The sequence below is a fragment of the Lampetra planeri genome, chromosome 6, assembly GCF_965212315.1.
Source record: "Lampetra planeri chromosome 6, kcLamPlan1.2.h2, whole genome shotgun sequence".
Classification (NCBI taxonomy): Eukaryota; Metazoa; Chordata; class Hyperoartia; order Petromyzontiformes; family Petromyzontidae; genus Lampetra; species Lampetra planeri.
In genome coordinates, this window is record NC_136112.1 from 931,129 (window position 1) to 950,635 (window position 19,507).

General features: G+C 54.4%; 2 protein-coding genes across 3 annotated transcripts in view; one reads left to right on the forward strand and one right to left on the reverse strand.

Moving 5' to 3' along the window:
• LOC144719328 (rho-related GTP-binding protein RhoF-like) lies at positions 1-12,907 on the forward strand. The gene is made up of 5 exons (XM_078595174.1): positions 1-754; positions 6,263-6,353; positions 7,738-7,847; positions 8,836-8,970; positions 10,336-12,907. The coding sequence occupies exons 1-5, from the start codon at positions 509-511 to the stop codon at positions 10,504-10,506; spliced, it is 753 nt and encodes a 250-aa protein (XP_078451300.1). The 5' UTR covers positions 1-508; the 3' UTR covers positions 10,507-12,907.
• The window catches only part of LOC144719325 (transmembrane protein 120B-like), a 17,236-nt gene continuing 10,593 nt past the window's right edge, over positions 12,865-19,507 (reverse strand). The window contains exons 7-12 of one of the 2 annotated variants that reach the window (XM_078595168.1): positions 18,850-18,915; positions 17,426-17,487; positions 16,757-16,849; positions 16,072-16,136; positions 14,109-14,177; positions 12,865-13,706 (exon numbers count right to left, since the gene is read on the reverse strand). In XM_078595168.1, coding sequence (XP_078451294.1) covers positions 13,581-13,706; positions 14,109-14,177; positions 16,072-16,136; positions 16,757-16,849; positions 17,426-17,487; positions 18,850-18,915 — 481 coding nt within the window. In that variant the 3' untranslated portion in view covers positions 12,865-13,580. Of the gene's footprint in view, positions 13,707-14,108; positions 14,178-14,276; positions 15,824-16,071; positions 16,137-16,756; positions 16,850-17,425; positions 17,488-18,849; positions 18,916-19,507 lie in introns of those variants that run through there. The other variant, XM_078595169.1, reaches the window with a different exon arrangement.

The window sequence follows — 19,507 nt, forward strand, 5'->3', positions numbered from 1 at the left end:
CAGGACCCAGACCGCGCTTCGTGATCCTCGCCATCAGTCGCGACACGGAGCGCGCGCGAGCCACGAGTGGATGCCGATCGCCGCGCTGTCCCTGGACTTAATAGGCGCTCGCTGACAACGCTTGCTAGCGACACACACGCACACACGCGCGCGCACAGCCACGCGTTCGTGCCATACACAGGTACACGTAGACACACACCCGACCCAACACGCGTGCGCACAGAAACGCAAGTAAACACGCGCACGTGCGCACACAGCTACGCGCGCACATACTCGTGCCTGTCACGTGCACGTGTATACAGAGGTACATACACACGTACGAGTACACTCACGCGTACACACATTGGGATACACACGCAGGTGCACGTACGCACAACCGGCTAAATACACAGACACACAGACGCGAATACACAAGCGCGTTCAGAGTCGCAGGAACACACACACACACGGGAACTTGCACACTCGCACACCGGCAAGTCCACACGCGAACACGCACGCTCACACACTCATGCAAACGCACGGTCAGCTACACGGCGGGACCATCCCAAAGCTCGAGAACGGGGTCGCGTCTGGACCCCGCGGCGCGCACGGGGCTCCCCTGGTCTCGGGGGACCCCGGGGGAAGCAACGGGGACCCCGGCGCCAAGGCGGAGAGGCGGGAGGAGTCGCGGGAGGTGAAGGCGGTGATCGTGGGAGACGGAGCGTGCGGGAAGACCTCGCTGCTCATGGTTTACGCAAAGGGCGCTTTCCCCGAGGTGGGTACCCCCCCTGTCCCCCCGCGCCCCCCCCCCCGCTGCCCCCCTCACGGTCCCCCCGCTGCACCCCCCCCCCGCTCCCCCTGCCGCTGTTGCCGCGGCGCGCGCAGTGCGTCCGAGCCACCCGGAGCGCTCCAGAGTCCGGGACAGCTGTGAAGAGCTCGGGCGGGGTTCCGCCTGCTTCGAGTCAAGTCAAACTAACGCGTGTTACTGTGTGTGTCACTCTGTGTGTGTGTGTTATTGTGTGTGTGTTACTGTGTGTGTCACTGTGTGTGTGTGTTACTGTGTGTGTTACTGTGTGTGTGAGGGAGACAAAGGCGGCCGGGCGTGGTGCTAGCCACCCACTCCCTCGTGTGACGTGCCGGCCTTCATAGGTGCTTCTCGCTAACAGCACTTGTCCCAACCGTATGTTAAGGCTATACGGGGGATCTTTGTCTGTTTTTTTATTTGTCTGTGTGTGTGCCTGTGTCTGTATGTGTCTGTGCGTGCCAACCAGGAAAAAACTCAATCACTGACTCGGGTTTGCGAGAGTTACTTTTGTTTTGTGATCAGCTGGGTGGATTATTGGCACTAATATTTTGCCAGATGTTGTGAGCCCTGGGATGTAACACCCAACCGGTTGGGCCGAGGTCGACGACTCAAGGTTTAATCCGGCAGGCAACGCTTGGCCTCACACTGTAAAACGCGTGTCGTGGCCAGGGAGACGGGAATTTGGATGCTCGGCAACCCACCTCGTGCGTGCGGTGAGCTCACCTCTGGGTTCTCTCTCTGTCTCTCTGCGGGTTCCTCCCAAACAGCGCGCCAGTGTCAGGTAACCACCCAGGCAGCATGCCAACGATGGCATCTCGTTGCAACCGCTGTGCCAACATTGGGCCTATCCGTTCCATGATTACCGGGCAGCGATGGTGGATGGGCAATGCCACACGGCTTCCGTCGCAGTCAGGTCGGCTGGTGGGCGGCGTGAGAGGGGATCGCGCACGACGCTCGCTGGAAGCCACTCGATGCGTGCGCCTCGAGCAGCGTGTCTGCTTCGAGCAGTGTGTCTCTCTCGAGCAGCGTGTCTCTCCCTCGAGCAGTGTGTCTCTCTCTCGAGCAGTGTCTCTCTCTCTCGAGCAGCGTGTCTCTCTCTCGAGCAGTGTGTCTCTCCCTCGAGCAGCGTGTCTCTCTCTCGAGCAGTGTGTCTCTCTCTCGAGCAGTGTGTCTCTCTCTCGAGCAGTGTCTCTCTCTCTCGAGCAGCGTGTCTCTCTCTCGAGCAGTGTGTCTCTCCCTCGAGCAGCGTGTCTCTCCCTCGAGCAGCGTGTCTCTCCCTCGAGCAGTGTGTCTCTCTCTCGAGCAGTGTCTCTCTCTCTCGAGCAGCGTGTCTCTCTCTCGAGCAGTGTGTCTCTCCCTCGAGCAGTGTCTCTCTCCCTCAAGCAGCGTGTCTCTGCCTCGCTCCATTCGGGCTCAGATTTCCGTGGACGCGCGGCAGGGTCGCGGTCCGGACTCCCGAGGGAGTTCCCGCGAGGATTCTGAGCCTCCGTGTTTTTACGTCGCAGGCCACTCGAGTAGAACCGCGGTCGTCCGCGAACGGCCCTTCTGTGATTCCACTGCTGGAGGGAGGCCCTCTCTCTGGTTGCTTGTTTGACCATACTTCACTACGCCGGTCAGTGAAGGTTGGTGAAGGAGGGTAGCATCGAAGTACGTCGGGACATAGGAGTAGAGCACAACAATTGATGTCGCTGCTACAACGTAGCTCAGCAGCATCAGACTTTATAAACACGTGGGCTCTATGCACTGTGGTGGTCGCACATACAAGCGCCGTCCAGGCTCCAACCTGCTGAGCTTCCGAGATCCGACGAGGTCGAGGGCATTGTTGGTAGCAGCCCTCCCTGGCTCACCTCAACGCGCGGAACAATCAACCTCAGCCCCGACCTCACGAGGAACAATCAAACGTAGCCCGACTCGCGCACGAGGCCGCGAGAAATGAGGGCCCCGATTCGCGTGATAAGAACGTTCCGACTCAGCGGAATGATTCTTTGCGGAACGGTTGTCAAAGTTATCCAATAAATGTATCGCGATTGACATCACCATCGTGCGTGTTTACCACGCGGGGAATGCCTCAAGAATCTCTCTCAGCAGGATCCCGGCCCGGAATTTGGGCATTAAGGGAGGCGATGATTGCTGCCAAGTCTAATCCCAATTGAGTTCATTTGCAGGCGACTTTTCGTCATTGCGATGTTTTGGCCAATACCAGCTATACATTGTACCAGCTATACATTGTACCAGCTATACATTGTACCAGCTATACATTGTACCAGCTATACATTGTACCAGCTATACATTGTGCCAGCTATACATTGTACCAGCTATACATTGTGCCAGCTATACATTGTGCCAGCTATACATTGTACCAGCTATACATTGTACCAGCTATACATTGTGCCAGCTATACATTGTACCAGCTATACATTGTACCAGCTATACATTGTACCAGCTATACATTGTACCAGCTATACATTGTGCCAGCTATACATTGTACCAGCTATACATTGTACCAGCTATACATTGTGCCAGCTAAACATTGTACCAGCTATACATTGTACCAGCTATACATTGTACCAGCTATACATTGTACCAGCTATACATTGTACCAGCTATACATTGTACCAGCTATACATTGTACCAGCTATACATTGTACCAGCTATACATTGTGCCAGCTATACATTGTGCCAGCTATACATTGTACCAGCTATACATTGTGCCAGCTATACATTGTGCCAGCTATACATTGTGCCAGCTATACATTGTACCAGCTATACATTGTACCAGCTATACATTGTACCAGCTATACATTGTACCAGCTATACATTGTACCAGCTATACATTGTGCCAGCTAAACATTGTACCAGCTATACATTGTACCAGCTATACATTGTACCAGCTATACATTGTGCCAGCTAAACATTGTACCAGCTATACATTGTACCAGCTATACATTGTACCAGCTATACATTGTACCAGCTATACATTGTGCCAGCTATACATTGTGCCAGCTATACATTGTACCAGCTATACATCGTGCCAGCTATACATTGTACCAGCTATACATCGTGCCAGCTATACATTGTACCAGCTATACATTGTACCAGCTATACATTGTACCAGCTATACATTGTACCAGCTATACATTGTACCAGCTATACATTGTGCCAGCTATACATTGTGCCAGCTATACATTGTGCCAGCTATACATTGTACCAGCTATACATTGTGCCAGCTATACATTGTACCAGCTATACATCGTGCCAGCTATACATTGTACCAGCTATACATCGTACCAGCTATACATTGTACCAGCTATACATCGTGCCAGCTATACATCGTACCAGCTATACATTGTACCAGCTATACATTGTGCCAGCTATACATTGTACCAGCTATACATCGTGCCAGCTATACATTGTACCAGCTATACATTGTACCAGCTATACATTGTGCCAGCTATACATTGTACCAGCTATACATTGTGCCAGCTATACATCGTACCAGCTATACATTGTACCAGCTATACATTGTACCAGCTATACATTGTACCAGCTATACATTGTGCCAGCTATACATTGTACCAGCTATACATTGTACCAGCTATACATTGTGCCAGCTATACATCGTACCAGCTATACATTGTACCAGCTATACATTGTACCAGCTATACATTGTACCAGCTATACATTGTACCAGCTATACATTGTGCCAGCTATACATTGTACCAGCTATACATCGTGCAGACGCGCGCAGTGGTCAGCGCGCTGCGTTACGAACCCAGCGACCCGAGTTCGATTCCCGCTCACGGCCAATACCGGTGATAATTATTCGAACCGGTCCCCTAGGTCGGCTTAGCCTCAAATGAGTAGCCAGTGTGGTGTGTAGTAAACATCGCCACTGGGGAGACAAAGGCGGCCGGGCGTGGTGCTGGCCACCCCCACAGTCGTGTACCGTGTCGGCCTTCATAGGTGCTCGCGAACAGCACTTGACCCAACAGTCTGTCAGGCTATGAGGGGGAGCTTTGGATTATTTTGTTTTAGCTCGTGGCCGAATGCCATTCATCGGTAACACGACGACGCTGGCTTGACAAGTTTAACAATCTTCTTCTTGATGTGATAACTTTTGTTGGCCCAGGCCACTCTCGCGGCTTGCGACTCCGATCCCGCGGCATCTCGAGTTCTCACCCGCGGTTTGAACGAAACACAAATGAAACGAAGCGGCTGTCCTGCCGATTACAAGCGACTCGATTTGCGTGCTCTGTCACTGTTACAATTATGGCCGATGACGCCAGCACCGCATTGGCCAATTCTGGCGAGCCCACGCCACCGTGGGAGCAGAGAGCGCGGGGAGTGTTGCTGACGTCACAATGGGGGGGGGGGCTCTCGATAATTAGGGGTCTTGATTGGGTCAGCGGTCGTGGTTTCGTGAGATCTAAACGCGCAGATTTCCGAACACCACCTGGTGCCTCGCCTGGCGTCACGTGGTGCAGGCGCCAGCCAGGATTAATGGGCAAGCGGTGTAATAGCGCGTGCGGGCTGCCTTGCACCATCACCACCACCATCGTCACCACCATCATTATCACCACCATCATCACCACCATAATCATCATCATCACCACCATCGTCACCACCAACATCATCACCACCATCATCCCCACCACCATCATCACCACCATCGTCACCATCATCACCACCATCGTCACCATCATCATCACCACTATCATCACCACCACCTCCATCACCACCATCATGACCACCATAATCATCGTCACCACCAACATCATCACCACCATAATCATCATTATCACCACAATCGTCACCATCATCACCACCATCGTCACCATCATCACCACCACTATCATCACCACCACCACCACCTCCATCACCACCATCACCACCATCATCACCACCATCATCACCACCATCACCACCATCATCACCACCACCATCATTACCACCACCATCATCACCACCATCATCACCACCACCACCTCCATCACCAACACCATCATCATCACCATCATCACCATCATCACCACCACCATAATCACCACCACCACCTCCATCACCATCATCACCACCACCACTATCACCACCATCATCACTACCACCATCACCATGATCACCACCATCATCACCATCACCACCACCTCCATCACCACCATCATCACCACCATCATCACCACCACCACCTCCATCACCACCATCACCACCACCATCATCACCGTCATCGATCCCTTGCGTTCACGTCAACGCCCGTCATCATCGTGACCACAATGAGACCCTGCATGGCTCATTCAACTAATTACCACCATCATCACCATCAAAGCATATCGTATTCACGTCATCATAATCGCCATCATCATAATGAGACTCATCGTCATTCAGTTAACAATTGTCATTGGAGTCGTCGTCATCATCTTCTGACCCTGCGCCAGGCCTCTCACCGTGTCCACGTGTTTGGTTGCCCCCATCCCGCCACAGAAGTACACCCCGTCCGTGTTCGAGAAGTTCTCCACCACCGTGGCGCTCAACAAGAACACGGTGGTGCCGCTCTCCCTGTGGGACACCTCGGGTACGCGCCCCACCACTCCCACACCACCACCACCACTCCCACACCACCACCACCACCACCACCACCATCACCACCACCACCACTCCCACACCACCACCACCACCACTCCCACACCACCACCATCATGACCACCACCACTCCCACACCACCACCACCACCACCACCACTCCCACACCACCACCACCATGACCACCACCACCACTCCCATATCAACACCACCACCACCACTCCCACACCACTACCACCATGACCACCACCACCACTCCCATATCAACACCACCACCACCACTCCCACACCACCACCATCACCTTACCTACAGCCACATCACCACCACTCCCACACCACCACCACAATCACCACCACCACCATCACCACCACCACTCCCACACCACCACCATCACCACCACCACTCCCACACCACCACCACCACCACCACCACCACTCCCACACCACCATCACCACCACCACCACTCCCACACCACCACCACCACCATCACCACCACCACTCCCACACCACCACCATCACCACCACCACTCCCACACCACCACCACCACCACTCCCACACCACCACCACCACCACCACTCCCACACCACCACCACCACTCCCACTCCACCACCACCACCACCACCACTCCCACACCACCACCATCACCACCACCACTCCCACACCACCACCACCATGACCACCACCACTCCCACACCACCACCACCACCACCACCACCACTCCCACACCACCACCACCACCACCACTCCCACACCACCATCACCACCACCACCACTCCCACACCACCACCACCACCATCACCACCACCACTCCCACACCACCACCATCACCACCACCACTCCCACACCACCATCACCACCACCACCACTCCCACACCACCACCACCATGACCACCACCACCACTCCCATATCAACACCACCACCACCACTCCCACACCACCACCATCACCTTACCTACAGCCACATCACCACCACTCCCACACCACCACCACCATGACCACCACCACCACTCCCATATCAACACCACCACCACCACTCCCACACCACCACCATCACCTTACCTACAGCCACATCACCACCACTCCCACACCACCACCACCATCACTACCACCACGACTCCCACACCACCATCACCACCTTACCTACAGCCACATCACCACCACCACTCCCACACCACTACCACCATCACCACCACCACCCTACCTACAGCCACAACACCACCACCACCATCACCACCACCACCTTACCTACAGCCACATCAACTACACCATCACCCTACCTACAGCCACAACACCTCCCTAACCGACATCGCCCTACTCACATCACCACCACACCGACACCACCTGCACCCCTCACCTGTGCGCTCCTCACCTGCAGGACAAGAGGACTACGACCGCCTGCGCCCTCTCGCCTACCACGACACCCACGTGATCCTCATCTGCTTCGACGTCACGAGTCCCGACAGCCTCGACAACGTCTTCTCCAAGGTGCGGGGGTCCCCCCCCCCCGACTCCCTCCCTGAGCTCCACCTTCATCTCTCCATCCCTCACATTCACCCCCCCCATCTCTCCCTCTCCTCCTGCAGAGATATCCCCCGCCGTTCCTCCCTCCATGACGACGGCGGTGACGACGATTGTGATGATGGCGATAACCGTGACCAGAATGATGGTAGTGACTTGAACGATCATGATAACGGTGACAACGATTATGACGACGACGACTAGCATTACAGACAAGGACGATAATACACAAATGAAAAGCTAAACACACACACACACATCCACACACACACACACATCCACACACACACACATCCACACACACACACATCCACACACACACACATCCACACACACACATACACACACACACATCCACACACACATCACACACACACACATACACACACACACATCCACACACACACATCCACACGATGAAACTGCTTTTGGCCAAACATCCCAAATGCTGAGAAATCACCGGCAAATGACTCTGTTGGGATGACAGCAGCAGCAGCAGCATCGCCCTCCACTGCAGAAAGACACCAAGCCGGTAGGACCCTCCTGAAAGAGTCTCTTGACACTGGGTGAATCTTTCCTGGGTAAACCAGCGCAACAACAACAAGAGTGGTGGTGGTGGTGGTGGGGAGCTGTAGTGTAGCGGTCAGCGCCACGCTGCGCTACGAACCCGGCGACCCGAGTTCGACTCTCGCTCACTGCCAACACCAGTAACGATTATCTAAACCGGTCCTGGGCCTCCTCGAGGTCGACTCAGCCTCAAATGAGTACCGGTGCGGTGTGTAGTAAACATCGCCACTGGGGAGACAAAGACGACCGGGCGTGGTGCTGGCCACCCACCCCCTCGTGTGCCGTTCCGGCCTTCGTAGGTGCAACTCGCTAACAGCACTTGCCCCAACAGTCTGCTCAGGCTACACGGTTGTATCTTTGCCTTTGTCTCCGTGCCCTCCCCCCGCAGTGGGCCCCCGAGGTGGGCCACTTCTGCCGCGGCACGCCCCTGCTGCTCGTGGGCTGCAAGAGCGACCTGCGCAAGGACAAGCTGCGGCTGCGGCGCCTTCGCGAGCAGGGACAGGAGCCCGTCACCTACATGGCGGTGAGCGAACGCACGCCCATCCCCGCGTGATCCACCGACCCTTCCCCCCGCCCCTGGCGTGCGAGCGTCGGACCGCAGCGCTGCCCCCCGTGACCGGCGAGAGATGTGCGGGCACCAGGGGGGCGGGTGGGGGGGGCGAGAGGTGGGTCGTGAGAGACGGGTGAGGGATGAGTGAGCGGCGAGTGGAGAGTGGAGTGGCGAGTTGAGTGGTGAGTTAGGCGAGTGGTGAGTTGAGTGGTGAGTTAGGCGACTGGTGAGTTGAGTGGTGAGTTGAGTGGTGAGTTAGGCGATTGGTGAGTTAGACGAGTGGTGAGTTGAGTGGTGAGTTGAGTGGTGAGTTAGGCGAGTGGTGAGTTGAGTGGTGAGTTGAGTGGTGAGTTGAGTTGTGAGTTGAGTGGTGAGTTAGGCGACTGGTGAGTTGAGTGGTGAGTTGAGTGGTGAGTTAGGCGAGTGGTGAGTTGAGTGGTGAGTTGAGTGGTGAGTTGAGTGGTGGATTTAGATTATTTTGCTGCTATAGATTTCCACATGAGCTTTCATGTTGTGGCCTGGTCGCTCCTGAAAAATAAATATCTCAGTGGCCTTTACCTACAAACATAAAAACAAAAATAGTTTAGTTTTATTAGTATATTGTCAGTGATTTGTTTACCTTCCCTATACTTTGCACTCCTATCGTGTTTTGTTTGTTGTTGTTACGATCCGTTCCGAACTGGGCATCTGTTTAAAAGAGCTTTATAGCTCATCGGATTCCTCCAGTCTAAATAAGTATTCGGGTTCTGGGTTCACGCGGGACGTCACCTGCACTCAACCGAACGGAGGGAAACGCCGACGCAGAGAAAGCCAAACACGGCCAGTCGCACGGACCGGGGGCCCCTGCCGCAGACGGACGGCGCGGCGAGGGGGGCCCCCCCGTGCCCCGAGCCCCCTCGGCGTGACGGGCGCAGACACGCCGAGTCGCGCACCGACCCGGCCTCCATCACCCCCCTGCACCACCACCACCACCATCATCACCATCTCACAGGGGGCAGAGGCCGGGTGGTCAGGGGGTCTCGGCGTTGATCCGCTCAGTGCGACCCACTCGACGTGTTTCTCTCTCACGCAGCGACGTGGCATTTTTTTTTGCAATCGATGAAAATCCGTAATCGACACACGAACTGTTGTTCCGTCACCCCCACCGTTACCCCCGTGCATGTGTGCCCTCCTTCTCCGTGTGTACACCCGTGTCCTCCAATTCCTCTACCCCCTACCCTTATGCTTCCCTCATCCCCATATCCCGTGTTGCCTTCCCCGCGTCTCCGTACCCTTTCTCACGACCTCCCGTCCCCCGTCCCCATGCTTTCGCTCTCTCTGCCCCCCTCCCCCCCACAGGCCACGGAGGCGGCGCAGCGCATCCAGGCTCACGAATACCTCGAGTGTTCGGCCAAGTTCTTCGAGAACGTGAGCTCCGTGTTCCGCGACGCAGCGCAGCTGGGGCTGCGCACGCAGCGCAGGGAGAGGCGGCGCGCGGGGCGGAAGGCTCGCGCGTGCACCCTGCTCTGAGCCACCGCAGCCCCCACCCCCCATCCCTTCTCAAACATCCTCGATCGTCCTCGACTATGGGACGTGACATTGACCGCTGGGATGGACCAAGCAGCGGCCTCCTCCTGGAGTTCCTCGGCCTCGCCCGATCCTCTTCGGCCATCGACAACCCCAGTGGCCACGTGATGGACCAAACGATGGCCTCCAACAGCCGCCGATGAGCTTCTCCACCCACCACCTCCCACCCCAACTCCTCCACCCACCACCTCCCACCACAACTCCTCCACCCACCACCACCTCAAGTCAACAACCCCCCCCCCACCCCACCGAATGGATTGAAGCCATGTCCGAGTCTGCAAACCGGCGAGTATTTCCGGATCTGGCACACCACATCCATCATACCTCTCGCTGTGGCCGTGGCAACAACAGCACATGCCACCAACTCCACTCTACCAGTGGACCGGGAGCACAACCAGGGAGGAATGAATCCCTGAACGAGCCAAACGCTCGCCTCCCACGTGCCGCTCAACGGCTCCTCAGACAGACACACGCGAAGGGACCAGAGGATCCTCCGACTCCTGGCCAGGAACTCTCCCCTCGAGAGCTAAGAGTTATCTTTGTTACTTTATTCTGCTAACGTTTGCATGGTGACGCGGGGCACATGCCTTCAAACCCGAGACCGTTGAACTGCCGTCTTCGGGACCTGGACGCAAACCATCGCGGCTTGAAGTCACGGGCGACAAGGGGCTCCGGGAGAGGAGCGACTTGTCTGGGAGAGAAGTGTGAGCGGCCGAGGAGCATCCCCTCACGCGGGTCAGGGTCTGGATCAAGGATTTAGCCCCAAGTCCAGAGGGATTGCTGGAATCCTGCGGGAGAGGCGCCCACGGGTGATCCCAGCCGTGGCTACGACGTCACGCTCAGCCACTAGGACCAGCCGCGGTGCCGTGGTGTTTAAAAAAACAAAGTACATGCTGGTGGAAAGGCCGAGACACTCGACGTCACACGGCCGATTGGTATGTTTCGGTGGTGGTGGAGACATCGGCACGGTTTTTCCAAAAAATGCGGACAAAAAACTAAAAACTTGTAAAAAAAAACAATTGTGAATTGGGCTGTTTACTCTTCTTGCCTGCCCGCCTTGAAGGACCATTGCCCAAACCGTTGGCCGCGGTTCACTGGCAGTGTTTCCAGCCAGTGTTTCTGACCCCCCACCCCGCCAGCTAACACTTTATTAATCTATAACTCGCCGCTGCCTTTGTGACCGTGCATCTGTGCACGCGGTCACCAACCTCAAGGCTGCCCCGTGGCATATTGTAGGCAATGCCGCAAAGTGACATTTTTTCCCCCTTTAACTTATACTGTATTCTTTTAAACGAACGACGAAAGAAAGTCCACTCAAGTTGTTTTATGCCACAGGCCACTCGCCGTTGGATCTTTGCGGCGCCCCACATTCCGATGCGGGGCTGGGTGTCCGCTCCTGCAGGTCATCCACACGGGGTTAGATTCACGTCTTCACAAAACTAAAATCACGGTTACCTATAGGCCCAAACCCCCCCCCCTCCCCCAACGGCCAGGAACAAACAGCACTATTAATAAAGGTTTAATGGACAAGGAGTTAGTATGCTGAATTGAACAAAAGGTGTTTAGAACTTGGGGAAACGGAGACGATGGGGAAGGCGTTCGACGGTCAAGTAACGCGCCGCCGTGGGGATTCGTCGTTGGCGTTGGCCATCGATGGCGAATTCGCCAAATATCGGACAAAGAGGAAAAGGGATTTCGCCACGAACACGCGAATCGGGTCCAGCTGTGAAGCTCACGGAGTAACTGGGGACGTGGTCCCATTCATAAGCTCCAAACGCATCCACGCTGCACGGTGTTCATTCGGCGGCGCTCACGTCGGCAGCGCCTGTGAACGCAATGGCATTTGAGGTCTGCCTTGAGAATTAACCTATTGTTCTAAAAGGGGCTCTCTCACACCTCGGTTCTAATTAAAGTTCACCCAGTGACTTTTCTCCGTCCACATCGTGGGGCAGCTCTTGAGAGGCCGTAGTGGTGGCACCGCTCTTAACTCGGTTAAAAGTTAAAACGTAAACCCCTCTTTTGGTTGTTGAACAGTGACTAATGTCCAGAATTGGTGACGACGACTGGAATGATGACGGTGGGAGCTCCTGAAACGATGATGATGCTGATGTCTTGCGACAACGTTTGACCGCTTTGCACAACTTAAAGCCACGTGAAAATTGTAATGCTATTTAATTTTTTTCATTTTTAACAAGAACCGTAAAGTTGTATTTACCGGGGGGAAAGGATAAAAAGCAACAACAAAAAAAGCCAAATCTGAGACACGAGCCGCGTGGATCTTATCAAGCAGCAACAATGACGTGAAATACTGTTGTAGTTTTAATAATAAATTATTACAATACTACTTTGCACAATTGCCGGTTACATTTCTTAAACATGACACCGTGGTTACACCATGTGGGGCATTCCAACCGGCCCCCTCCACCGCACAAGATGGCAAGGGTGTGAGAGCTGGCCTCTGGGAGATTTCAAATCCACGGAGGCGACATTTCGTTTATGTAATCCCTGCTTGGCCCCCACACGGGAACACCACCAGTGACTCTGCCTCCATGGTCACGGAACTCGTCAAGACTTTGAAGCGGACGCTGCAAGCGATGCAGGGCGGAGGTGCGGCCCAACGCCCCGCGGAGTAGCCCAAGGCTGGCGGATGCTGCGGCAAGCTGTACGGCGCATGCACGCTAATCGGCAGAAAAATCACCTCGGGCGAATCGCATTCGGCTCTCGCTCTCTCTCGACGAACCCCCCCCGGCACCTCCGGGCGCCATCCGTCATCCCAGCGGCGGCGCGACCGGCGCGGCAGAGACGCGGGTGCCCTCGGACCGCGCCCTTTTGTGCGTGTGCGCGCAAATCGACGCCGAGGCGCGCCGTCGTCGACGCTGAAAAGTAAAATTAGGTGATCTTTAAAACGTAGAGTCAGCACTCTCGCTGTTGTCGGGGCGGACGCAGGTCGATATAAAAATGGATGAACGTTTCTTCGTAACACGGACGGCTCTGGGTTTGTCGGGGGTCGCGGTTTCTCAGGCGCTCTTGTCCTTGTCGCCCGTGCCCTCGTGTACACTCTGCACCTTCTGCTGGATCACCCGCAGCGTGGTGAGGAGGTTCCCACCGAAGAGCACAAGGAAAGTGAGCGCCAGCACGAACACCTGCGCACGAGGGGGCGGCGGCTCCAGGTTAAGCGACGGCGCCGCCGCTTGCGACGACGGTGCCACGCGGCGGCGGCTCGAGTGCCAGCCCACGCCGCGCACACCGGATGGCCAAAAGCCTTCAAGGAAACGTCCGTTGTTGTTCGCACCAACGTAAACGTCGCGGCTTAGCTGTGCAAACTCAGATTTCAGGTTTACGGTGACAACCCAAGGCAAGGTTTGAGAATCGTCGCATTATTACGCGACAACACCGAGTCGTGCCGCCGCTTGGGGCATTTGGACGCGGCGAGCAAAACAGACATTGTCACCTCCTAAGCCTGCGAAAGCGGCGAGAGATTACAAAACAAATGCACATTTTTGTCGTGGGCGTGAGGACGCCGAAGATTTCAGCGTGCGGCTCACCTGCCACTCCTTGCACTCCTTGTGCTGAGCCAGCTTGAACAGCGTGATGGAGTTGTACAGCTGCCACAACTTGAAACACACGAGCGGCGTGCTCGCGATTAGGGGGTACCAGCAGGGGTTCACAGTTCACAACCAAGAAGACAAACATCGGGTCGCAGCGAACAGTCCCTTTGTCAGCGGTTCGGGATTCCACGCAAATATTTAATTATCGTCGCTCACAATGCACGCGGAAAGTATGCGGAGCATGCGCAAGTTCGAAGTTCATGTTGGCTTGGTTCAGGTTAGCCCCCCGCCCCCCCGTCCAAATTCCTCGCGGGCTGCAGGGGGCGAGAAGGCGTGTTAGCAGCAGCGGCGAGTGTCCCCGCCTGGCACACAGGAAGATGGTCTCCGCCAGATGTATGGCGACGCAAATTTTCAGAGAGAAGCCTACTTAATCCAGCAATTGCCCACCCGCCTTTACTTATGCAAATGACAGACACATTGAGATTTCTATCTCTTGATTACATTCCACACCGATGGGGTTTTCAGGTTGTACCGCGTGCGTTGTTTGGTAACAACCTGAAAACACACACCGGCGAGATATACGGCACAACCGCGGAAGCCTATGTCGTGAAAACCAAATTCCGTTTGTGCTGCGGGTGTCACGTCATGAGGCCAAGGAGACTTCAATTTTGAACTCTCTCACAGCGAACCACCACGTGTTGGAGAACAGGCTCAGAAGGTGACATCACGCAACTACTTCTGAAGTCGCATCAACAGGAATCTTTATCCGCACTTGGGACACACCTTTTAAAAGCCTTTCAAAGAGTGTTGGTAGCACGTCAAAAGATAACACTCGTCATTCTCAAGAAAAGCCAGTCTGGTGGCTTTCCTTGTGCACTCATTGGGGACCGGGCCGAGTCCGTCAACTCGCCGCACACGACAACCACCCGATCTATTAGCGGACGGTGGCCCGGATGTGATCCCAGGACCTCAGCAGCGCCGACTCAGTGCCCCAATGCGGTGCGAGCCTACGGGCTGCCCGGTCGCCTCCCACTCATTCTCTTGCGCAAGGCCGACCCTGTGGGCTGTATTTACGCAAGGACGGTTTAGTTCTAATTTTGGACGTAAGTCTCATACATGAGCGCTTACGACTATTCATATGAGCACGCAAGAGACCGCCGCTGTGGTTTTCACCCAATCTTCTCGATAGTTAATCTACGTGGCGTGGCTAAGCGTCCGTAACGCTCCGCGTAACCGCCAAGGGCAGAGCGGCGGCGCAGCAGCGGTTAGCCGGCCGCGCTGTGAATCCGACGACCGAGTTCGATAAACCGACCAGGGCTAACAGCGGGACCAGTCGGTGGTCCCGCCACTCCCTCCCCTGCCGATGAAACGTTTGGGGGAGGCCACGCAAACCGACCCGGCGGCAGGCGGCGTTACGGGCTCGGCCGCCAGGCTCGCTGGATTAAGTGGGCGACCGAAATCGTAAAGAGAGCACCTGGGGCACGTGCAGAGGAGCGAGACAGAAAGGGGGCACAACGCACGCTGATGCGTATGCGAGACTCGGGGTTAAAACCCACGGCGCGGTGGCGTGGCTCCTCCTCCCGTGTGCTTCGGGATCACGGAGGCTACGGTGCCAAATGTGCCGGCCGTGCCTGCCACACCCTTGGGGAGAGGATCCTGGCAGAGCCGGGCGTGGTGGTCGCACGCCTGTTGTGGTGAATCTGGCAGGGCACCTGCCGGGTGTATTCACCGTAAAAAATATATACGCGGTGTCTGCTTCACATTGGGACGTTGGAGATCCCGTGATGTCATTCGCATGAATAGGCCATTGTGTGCCGGCGTCATGGTCCAAGTAAAACATTCATTAAAATCATAAAATGTAATGGTAATTATTACGATGCAATTACATTCATTACATCGAGATCTTCCCAAAGATGGCCTGTCGGCCAAAACGACAAAGCTTTGCTCGGTGTGAACTCACGTGGCCAAAGAAGAGGAACGGAAGCAGGAACGTGAGTCCACGCCACATCCACGACTGGAACCCCTCTGGGTCACACGAGGGCAAGAGAAAGACACACGCACACACACACGCACACACACATGCGCGCACACACACGCACACACACGCGCACACATACACACACATGCAAATGGAGATGGACGCAGACAGATGCATGCTCACACAAACAAAGACAGACATGCGCACGCAGGCAAATGCCAAAGATCCCCCGTATAGCCTGTAACAGACTGGTGGGTCAAGTGCTGTTAGTGAGCACCTTTGAATCTCGGCACGGCACACGAGGGGGTGGGTGACCAGCACCACACTCGGTTGCCTTTGTCTCCCCAGTGGCGATGTTTACACAGCACACTGGCTACTCATTTTAGGCTGAGTGGACTTAGGGGAGGCCCATGACTAGTTCAGATGATCGTTACTGGTGTTGGTCGTGAGCGGGAATCGAACTCGCCGGGTTCGAAGCGCAGCGCACTAACCGCTACGCTACCGCTCCCCACTGGCAGACACGCACACGACTGACAGACGCTCAAACATACACACACAAGCGTCCACAGGTCACGAGACAGAATGTGCCGTGGCCCTGCGGTCAAGGCCATTCCAAAGGTGGCAGGAGGACAAAGCGCCGGCGAGGCATTGAAGGAGCGACGCTCACCAACGGTCAGATCCATGTTGTGCCTGTGCCCCAGTGCACGCAGCCGGTACAGACACCCGCTCTGGTAGTAATACTGCAGGAACTGGAGGAAGTCTGTTGGGACAAAGAACAGCAATCGCACATACCCGTGGAAAATGCGTACCACCCGCGCACAGGGCTTAATGTCTCACAGAGTAATTTCCGGGTCATTAGGGGATCGGAGTGGTTGGCACGTATGTATATTGAACTTCTTTCGCACAGTAAGTAGCCAACCGTGCTAATCGGAGGTGCGGCAGACTATTATCCACACCCGTAGCGAGAGCTATAATGGCCGTGGTGTGCTGGATATGGAGATAGTTGCTGGTTCGTAAATCTGGACAGACCCAGCTGGAATTAAAGCTTTGTTGTATGCAGGGCTGTCCACAGCGGGGGGTGCGGGATCCGGGGGAAATCCCAAAGTGTGGGTCCTCCGAGGCATTCAAACTAAACCGGGAGTATTACATTTGACACCGTGACGTCGAAGTGCGGGGCCCCCCCAAAGCACGGGGCCCGGGGAGGTCGCCCCGATTTACCATACTCCGAGGGACGGCTCTGGTCGTACATATGTGCCGCGCGCTGTGATTGCGTGATGGCTGGTGGGGATTGGCTCGGGAGTGTGTGGGCGAGTTGGAGGAGAAGAAGGAAGCTCACTCTGGTACATCGTGAAGGCGAGAAACTGGTTTCTGAACATCTGGTACATCAGCCCATTTGGCCTGAGAACAGCAAGAAAAACATCAGAAGGCAGTGAACAAAAATACTTGAAAAACAAGTTAATCATGGTAACAAATTGGCACGTTTGTTCACGTGACAACTTTAATAAGTGGCTGGGTTGGGTGGAGGAGGGTTTACAACACACTCCACGATCTTACTAAAAATTAAATTATAACTCATATTGGTCATGAAAGCCTACGTGTTAGATACACACGATGTTTGATCACTCTTGCGTCGAGGATTAAATATGAACTACATTAGCGACTGGAAGACAGTCAGCCAACTCGATGTATTGGGTTCTAAAAGTTCAACTTTTACAGTGACTGATGCCGTCTGAAGTCTTTTACAATGACGCTTGACCAGGAAAGCTGTAAAATAAATACCAAAAAAATCTATGTATAGGCATGCATTTGGCTGCCTCCTCTGAATTCAAACCGTGTAAATGCACACGGACCGAAACACATGACAGCTCTTAACTTTCGTGCCAGCTCTCCCAAAACGATGGGAGTTCAAAGTTTTCGGCGACCTGTGACCAACCCGGGTTCCTCAAGCTTAGGGAGTGGACGGTCTCAGGCCATGTCACCAACAATGGTGGCACGGCCGAGTGGTAGCGCAGTTCATTGCAGAGGTTCGTGGTTCGATTCTAGTGGCCGCCCTGGTTAATTTTTTGCGTGTGTCTAGTTTGCTGTCCTTCCCCCGCACCTCCGATTAGCACGGTTGGCTACGTACTTTGTGAAATAAGTTCAACATACATACATTACAGTGGTTGTAATAACCACGATGATAACAGTGGATGTTAAAGATCCCCCCAACGTCATCCACAACATCAGACCATTATTACATGCCGGCACCATTATCCAAACTTGCAAGTTAAAAAAATTAATCCCCCGCAAAATACTCGATTGGGATTTTACACGACAGTCATCGCCCCCCCTGCTGGCAGACTAACGCCCCAGAGGTCACTCGTGCAAACGAGAATATCCCGGTTCTCTCCAGTTGTCACCTGGATAGCTGGGTGCATTTCCTTTGATCTGCCAAGTGTTACATGTGTCGGTAACAGGGCACCTGGGAGGGTATGGATAAGATGCAGCTTAAGGGAGCTCAGAACTTATTCTTTGATGTCAACTTTCTCTGGCCATTTTCTGACACGCATTGATTGATGTTACACCGCTTGCTGCTCTTTCTTGATCTCGCAACCAGAACTTGAATCGGGAAATTGCAACCTTTCTACGAATGTTTTTCAGGGTTCCTGAAAAAAAAGTCTTGAGAACCAGCGTGACTTTCGTCGCTAAAAGCAGGCGAAACGATATAATCACAATAACGACGCCGTTCAACGTTGCGTCGGTGTCGGCGCGTGATCGTACCAGGTGAGCATCGTTCCCGAGAGGAAAGCGGACACGTAGTGGTGCGCCACCCACCAGCCTTTAATCCTGCCGGGGATAGACCGCATGGAAAGTTGTGACAGGCTGCCATCGCCATTTTGTACATCGATCATCCATAAATGCCACCATTCGTGTCTTATCGTCACTGCACAGCGGTACGTGTTGTTTGGTGTACAAAAACAAAAATAAAAAATGTCACATATTAAGAATTATATATTATATATATCAGCAATTCATTCCAGGAAGTTTTTGGAAATGTCACATGCACAATTTTATGAAGTGCAAGACACTGTCAGTTTTTTTATTATTATTATTTGTCAGGGGAGCGCTCACGTCAGCATAACCCCGTGTGTGTGCGCAATTAAGAGTTGGTCGTCATGTTCACATGCAGGCACTTTTGGCAATCCACTGCTGGATTAGGTCCTCCCCACGCCGTGCGGGTCGTGACCATACTTCACCACGCTGCTCAGTGCGGCTTGGTGAAGGCGGGGAGCATATACGTTGGAAATGTTACTACCATAGAACAATTAATGTTGCTGCGCTGCCCTTTGGTGACAAGGCAGCGCCTGCCAGCAACCTACAAATCAAACGAATCGCAAACAAGCATCGTCTACCCATAATTTCACAAAAGAGATAACGG

Excerpts from the sequence above, each read along its gene's own strand:
- LOC144719328 (XM_078595174.1), top strand. The coding sequence starts at position 509 with ATGCAAACGCACGGTCAGCTACACGGCGGGACCATCCCAAAGCTCGAG. Across the intron at positions 755-6,262 it reads CAAAGGGCGCTTTCCCCGAG|AAGTACACCCCGTCCGTGTT; the intron begins GTGGGTACCCCC and ends ATCCCGCCACAG. Across the intron at positions 6,354-7,737 it reads CTCCCTGTGGGACACCTCGG|GACAAGAGGACTACGACCGC; the intron begins GTACGCGCCCCA and ends CCTCACCTGCAG.